At 34.4% G+C, this 8,053-nt stretch overlaps 1 protein-coding gene across 1 annotated transcript; it reads right to left on the bottom strand.

Annotated features, from left to right (window-relative positions):
• Positions 1-17: 17 nt before the first annotated feature.
• Positions 18-7,791, bottom strand: LOC125661497 (GTPase IMAP family member 7-like). Its single transcript, XM_056147023.1, has 4 exons — positions 7,486-7,791; positions 7,168-7,257; positions 3,536-3,586; positions 18-1,616 (listed from the first exon to the last, which is right to left on the bottom strand). Exons 1-4 carry the CDS (start codon positions 7,544-7,546, stop codon positions 904-906), a joined length of 915 nt encoding a protein of 304 aa, XP_056002998.1. The 5' UTR covers positions 7,547-7,791; the 3' UTR covers positions 18-903.
• Between the last annotated feature and the right edge of the window lie 262 nt (positions 7,792-8,053).

Here is an 8,053-nt window from a genome sequence, read left to right on the forward strand (position 1 = left end):
ATAAACACAAGAGTTACTGAGATTGAAAATTGTCATTTATTACTTGTATGAATAACGATGAAAGAATATTTGCGATTGAAGGTTCTGGATATAATCAACCAATACATTTACATATCAAAGTACTTGCAAAGTTAAATGTCTCCCCAATCACAAAACTAATGATAAATAAAAAGCATTGAAACAAACCAAAATCAAACGGATATCTATAAGATTGATCACTGGTCCTTATCATCATTTTTTCCACCTAACTAATTGTAGTACCAGGTAATTATGTTCTAGTTGTAATATTTTTATTGTAATGTTGTAATTGTTTTATAGTTGTAATATTTTATTGTTGTAGTATTTTCATTGTTGTATCATCTTTATTGTTGTAATATTTCTATTGTTATAATATCTTATTGTTGTAATATTTTTATTGATGTAATATTTTCATTGTTGTAATATTTTTAGTGCCCATGTATCGATATTTCTTTTGAATTGAATTTTCAGCATTTACTCCAGAGCTTCATGAGAAGGCGAAAATAACGAACAGTGATCAATATCATACTTACTAGTTCAATTGTGAGAGCAAAAGTTTAATACACCGGGTAAAATAATCGAATATATTTATCTTCATTGAGATCAATTAATCTCCATCGATGATAATTAATGTATGCATAAAGATAATATTTATGTCACATTATATGAAGTTACGAAAATTTTAATTCATGTATTTAAAAAAAAATCTGTTCCGTTTCGTTTTCCGTTCCGTGTTTTAGCATCACCCCAGTTTATAGTATATGATATACTACATTTTGTCAAAATATTTTAGCATTGGTACCATAGCTTACAATATTCTTGGGGTCCTACTTCTCCATATCTTATTTATCATTTAATGGGCTTCAATAGTGCAGAAACAAAGAACTAGACGAAGCCCATAAATTCTAGCTTTTGTTGCACGTTCTGTATCTTCATTCGATCAGACGAACTTTTGACTTCATCCTTCACAATGCTCCAGGCTTTCAAAAGCATGTCTGTTGAGTAGACCTTCTTGCGCGTCATACACAGCTCATCAACCATCTGACAAAAGTTGAATGCGAACTGATCACGATCGCCCGTTTCATTTTCAACCCCAAATACTCGATATTCTACCTCTTCTAAGATTTTCTTAATAGGACCAGTAGCAGTCTTTAATTTCTCCTCCAACGCAATTTGATTGGGGCATCTCGTAAAGACAAGAATCATGTGACCCATAACTTCCTTTCCTAAGACTCTTTTAACGTCTTCCAGCAACTGAATGTCATCTCGAGTGACACGAGACTCAAAACTTAAAACGAAGGCTATGCAGTGGAATCCCGGTGCTACTCTTAGAAACAGCTCCCCCACACCCTCTATGAACTCCACTATCTCTTTACGACGTTCTTTATTTCCGAAGCAAGGAGTGTCGATGAGTAGAAGATCACGGTCAAATCTCTCTGTAATTTCCATATGAGCAGCTTTTGTAATGGAATGAAATGCCCTCTCTGGCACAAAAAGTTCCTCTCCAGCCAGTGTGTTGCAAAATGCACTTTTTCCGACACCCATTTTCCCAACAACTATCATTCTGATCTCCTGAAGATGCTTCAACAACTGTGTATCTGTAATAACGGTGGTGATATCTTTTTAGTCCGTTTTAAACAAGAATAGTGCTGTTATCATCATATATGCAGTGTTAAGGTTATATCCCGTATCAGTTTTCGCACAGTATTTGATTTAGAGGTTATAGATTGGATTTCCCATTGAATGGTGATATATTTCTACCACCGCTAGTCAGATAAGTATGTCGACTTGTCAGATGATTATGTTCACTTGTTAATTAAAAACCAGGTAAAAACAGTACAAATGTTTCATAACGAAAATATGCCATCGACTTAAACAGCTTACTGATCTGACAAGTCGACATAATGACCTGACAGGTCGACATAACGATGTGACAAGTCGACATAATGATGCAACATTCTGACATAATGATGTGACAAGTCGACATAATGATGTGACAATCTGACATAATGATGTGACAATCTGGCATAATGATGTGATAATCTGACATAAAGATATGATTTAGCATGGCTCGTCTGGTCTTTTTAATGTAAATCATCTTTGATCTTATTAAACATGAAAATTGAATATAAGGACTTCCTGCATGCGTAACGAAAGTCTTAGGCTACTGTAACTGGTTGACTATATATATGTAAGACTCCAAAGTGCGATGGGACTCCAAAGTGCGATGGGACTCCAAAGTGCGATGGTCACGCCAAACCCTGATGGTCTGCGCCAAACCCCGATCGTGTGACATACCAAAGTGCGATGGTCCACACTCATGCGCCAAAGTGCGATGATCTGACACGCCAAAGTGTGATGGTGTGGTACGCCGAAATCCATTGGTTTTTGTAAACGACACAGTGTTTTGGTACAGACTGTACCAACCATGTGTTGTTTCACTAAAATATCAGTGGAGAATCCATGCTTAGAAAATAAGAAGTTCAACTTATTTCGTTACAATCTAGTTGTCGTGTTAATAAACAAAAACATTTCCAGCGCGAAATCGTGAAGAATGCTTTGCATTATCGCATATTCCCAGGATTTTATTACGTGTACTTCACAAGTTATACATTATTATGAATTAAAGAATGTTTGGGCAAAGTAGATAGTTCGACAAGAAATGTATTTTGCCGTTCTCACTATCCTCAACAGTGTAAACCTTGCCATAGCTGTCGTCCGTGTTGCATTTATTCGATTTCATTTTGAAATACGTTATGAATGACGTCACAATAATGTGACGTCACAAACGTTACTGAACTACGCACCATCGGACTTTGGTGTGACCATCGCACTTTGGCGTCCGTAATGTTAACAAACCATCGCACTTTGGCGCAGATCATCGCACTTTGGCGTGACCATCGCACTTTGGAGCGACCATCACACTTTAGAGTCTTATATATATATATATATATATATATATATATATATATATATATATATATAAAACGGAGTAATAATGAAAGTTAAGAAGGACTAGATAGCTAGTTTGTGTAAAGCTTTCAGAGGTATAAATGGCTATTATCGCACCTGCTGCTTTCCAATTATACGTTTGATATTCCCAGTATTGTTATTGTTACGTCTCGCACAACAATCTTTAGTAATCCACTGGTGTATTATTGATTTTGTTATTTGTTAATACTACATGTACCTACAATTTTAGGACAACACCTACAAATGACTCACTTCAGTGAAGTCGATATAGGGAGGAGTATTTTAAATTGAAAAATAAATAACTTTTTTCTATATTTTTATCTTGAAAGTATAAAAAAATATTCTGAACACAAGCTAAATCATTTCATTTTAAATCTATGTTACGGAAATTCTGTCCTAAATTACAAAACTTGTACCCGATCACAATACCTTACATATTAATGAAATATGTTCAATCCCCACTCCCTGTATGACTCCTGATACTCACTGATATGTGTAATAAATATGTTCAATCCCCACTCCCTGTATGACTCCTGATACTCACTTATATGTGTAACAATACTGTCGATACTGATAGTGTCTTCATCACTTGAGTCTACAACAGAAAGGTAAAACAATTACATGTACCGGTGGTGTGACGTTATGAAGGGAAAAATCAATCAAAAGTATTGTATATACAACTGACCAGTCTACTAACTTTTTGTAATAATTGAAGATACATTAAAGGTATGTATGCTCGATTCTCAAATTCATTCTTAATAAAGATATAAATACTACGGTATTCCTATAACTAAAGTGAATTCAAAGACTCTACAAAACATACAGACATACATGGACTAAAACTACGGTCCTAGAGATGTATCAAGTGAAATCAGGAACGAGCGAAATGCTAACCATTAGCATAAAAGGTGAAGATAACGAGCAGTGATTATTTTCCTAACTCCTATAAGCAACACAAAATAGAGAGTTGGGCAAACACGAATCCCTGGACACACTAGAGGTGGGATCCGGTACCTCGGAGGAGTAAGCATCCGTTGTATGTACAAAATATACTTAAATAGTTCAAGAGATATTTTTAAAGATTTTTTTAGACGGGGTACCTGACCCCGTTTATTAGTTGACCGTCAATCGAGGCTTGAAAACGGAAGCCGCGCCGAGAACACATGAAATGAATCTACGTGGAAGAAAAGACTGAGTGCATAAATCGCGCTGATCATTTTGTACACAGATTTGAAAAATATAAGATCAATATTTTGAAGAAAAAAAACCAATCTCTTTATTTTTCATTGATTTATTAGATGAATTTGAATTATCTTTCAAACAGAAACGATTGTTGTTTTCATGAGCAAATAATCTTACTTTGTTTACATTCGGCCTTTTTAACAGAAGAATCCGAGAATATGCGAATGTATCCGGAGTTTATCGTGTTATTTATTCTATGCACGTGAAAAATAGTTTTAATGCAAGCCAACAATATTACCCCCTGACAACTGTACAGGCGGGGTCTTTTGGACGTTTTTCTTATTTATTTTGAGATCAAAAGGTCAAAGTCTCTTTTTCACTATATACTGTAGATTTGAGCTTGCCTCTAACTTTTATACATGCACTTGCTGGTGCATGTTTATCAAACTTCAAATCCTGATGACAGTCAAGATTCATGTTACTTTTGAAATCCAAAGGGCAAGGTCAATATTACACTAAATACCTATTGCGACCATTCAAAGCTTCATACTTATAAACTATATAAAAAACGTGTATGTTTTTGCTTCATGAATGCAAGCGTGTATAGTTTTCCAAACTGCAACTCGGCCACACGCATCTTTGATGCATGATATTTTGAAATTATATAATTTACAACTCTTTATATTATATTATTTTAAAAAAGATGTCTGGCTTGTGGACTTGTATATTCATGATTGACTATCACATGTATATATATTTCCTTGCATAGGAAACTTCTATAGAATTATCGGACTATTGATTGATTGATTATCTTAATTCTTGTATTATTGATTGATTGATTATATTTGCATTTGGTGACGTTGTGCACTTGATTTTACCCAGTGCACACTTCGCCCATCTGGGGCCATTACATTTGATTGATTGATTGTTGAGGGGTGGCTCTGTGGTAGCCCCAATCCATCGCCGCGGTTAAGAGCGCCAAAACAAATAAATACCGTTCATTATGATATTGGTTGTACAATGTTATTTTTGGACAGGAATCGGTGATAATCTATGCTTAAAAGGGCTGTTAAGGCATACCAAAACACATTGATTGTGCCTCTGCACATTATGTGACAGTATAACAATTTGTCAATTTTCTATTTAAAAAGCAATGTTGTAAAATCTATAAATGAAATAAAAAGCAATTTTTATTACTCAATGATCCTTGATATGAAATTTCAAAAACCTTTGAATGAAAATAGATGGAAAACAGAAATCAATGTTACAGAAGACTGTATTTAGAAATATATGTATACCAATAAAATAACTAGAGTTACTGAGAAAGGAATATGTTAATTTAACTATAGATTATTACGTGGTATTTTGAATAACGATGTTTTTGTGAACAAGTGGAACAAAGATGTATCCCCTTTGTGTGAAGTTTAGTTTATAAAATTAAAAAACATCTTTTGTATGATTGTAATATTACCAAACCTATTTGGCAGGAATTCAGCTCTTTTCTTAATTTTGATATTACTTGGAAAATCATTGTACTTGGATTCTCTCATGAAAGAAATGAAAAAATCTTACTTTTATTAGCCCTTATTACGTTTATTGTGTACAAATATGAGATGAAATGCAGGATGAAAAATAAATCAGAGAGAAATATCCGACTAAAGTTAAAATGTGAGCTTGTTACACAAAATGTTGTCCCTAAAAACATTGGTTAAATTAAAAATGACATTTATTATATGATAGGAGACTCTTTGTACAATATATGTAGATATTGATTTCTTGTTATATGATATATCTATAAATAAATTGATATTGATATGTATAATTATGGAAACAAATTTTTGATATGCATCATGAAATAAATTTTTCACATGCATTATGAAATGAAATTCATGATTTTTCTGATGTATGAAATGAATTGCGATGTATGTATGCATTATGGAATGAATGTTTGTAATTTTTCTGATACATGGTTACTTTTGCAATGATTTTTATGATGCATGATATGCATTATAAAATGCATTACGATTCTTATGATGTATGCATAATGAAATGAAACTCTCTGACGTATGATATGCATTGTGATTTTTATGATGCATCCATGTATTATGAAATGAACATTTTGATAAAAGAAAAAAATCAAACAACACAAGAGGTACTGTGAGCAATGCTCACTAAGAATACCCCCCGCTTACCCCAATCTCCCAAAAGGGTGTTGTTAATTGCTACTTCGATGTCCAGTGCGCGTGACCTTTGACCTTTTGACCCCAAAATAGATAGGGAACATCTTCATCCCATGGGTAGTCCATATGTATTATTTGGTGACTGTAGGTGGAAAGGATAACGCTTTAGAGCCCGGAAACCATATTGCTACTTCGATGTCCAGTGCGCTTGACCTTTGACCTTGTGACCCCAAAATCGATAGGGAACATCTTCATCCCATGGGTAGTCCATATATATGATATGGTGAGGGTAGGTGGAAAGGATAATGCTTTAGAGCCCGGAAACCATTGCGTCTACAGACGGACGGACGAACAGACGGACAACCCGATTCCAGTATACCCCCCACAACTTGTTGCGTGGGGTATAATATTGAGAGCTTATATCACTCTTTCGATGATGAAATCATACTTCATACTAGGTATTTTAAGGCGCCATTAGATAATAGTTTGGTGTAATGAGCCACTTTAGATATGTAATTTTATTGAATGACATTTTTTTTATTTTAATTGCCAAGACCATTGATGACGTAATGGGGAGTTGCAGCGCATATCATATGTTAACTTTTAAGATGACAATTCTGTGTAGTATAAATTTTCAATGAAGGCTAATCTTCCTAAGGAGATATTTTACCGATATTGACAAGAGACAAGATCTGTGTTCTGGATTTCAGCCAAAAAGATTACAGATTCAATAGCGTGCCAGCGTCTATTCTCTTGCGACATTAAAAAACAAAATGAAAGAAGAGCACATCAAAACCTATATGCGTAATTTTACCTGTCTCACAACAACAGCTTTTTCTACCACATTTTTCACAGGACCTTACGGAACGCTGATGCACCGTATCGCAATACAGACACTTCCATTCTGTTCAAAAGAACTAGAATTACAGTCATCCAAAACATCGGTAACTAACAAAAGAACTAGAATTACAGTCATCCAAAACATCGGTAACTAACAAAAGAACTAGAATTACAGTCATCCAAACCATCGGTTACTAACAAGTATTTGATAATCATGCTCATTTTGAATATTCAATCATGTTATCATTATCATTAATAAATCGATATAAATTGCATGAAATAAAGGTATTACCTGATTGGGATGGAGAGCTTTCCCATTCCAGTAATTCATCTGTTACAATTTGGTTCCCCATCACGTCTGCTTATACGCTGGTTTGGAATTTCAAATCCGTACTAAGACAACGTGAAGTTGTTTGGAAAGACGCCAGGGCTTATTCTGTTTACACAAATCATGGCTGTACGGTATTTTAATTGGTTCGGTGTATCACATAACATCACAATTACCCCACATACCTAGTTGACTGTTCTGTGTTAAACACCTTTTGAAAAGCAGTTTTTCACCACATTCGAGGATTTCCCACTCGTGGAAGACATCACAAACTTTTGTGTGAAGTGACAATAGTTTTGACTACCTTTAAATGCATTTCGTTTAAGCTCGTAACATTCATATCCGAAAGAGGTGTTGACTATATTGGAAATTAAATCATCCCTTTAGAGGTCTGAATGTTAATTTTGTGCGAATTATTCTATTATTAACGAGTTCCGGATGATATGATCTTTTTGACTCTGAAAGAGCTCAACATAATCTTATTAAACTGTGTAGATGTGTACATTTTCAGAACAGTACTCACCTGAGGATG

Source organism: Ostrea edulis, chromosome 8 (genome assembly GCF_947568905.1).
Source record: "Ostrea edulis chromosome 8, xbOstEdul1.1, whole genome shotgun sequence".
NCBI classification, from domain to species: Eukaryota; Metazoa; Mollusca; class Bivalvia; order Ostreida; family Ostreidae; genus Ostrea; species Ostrea edulis.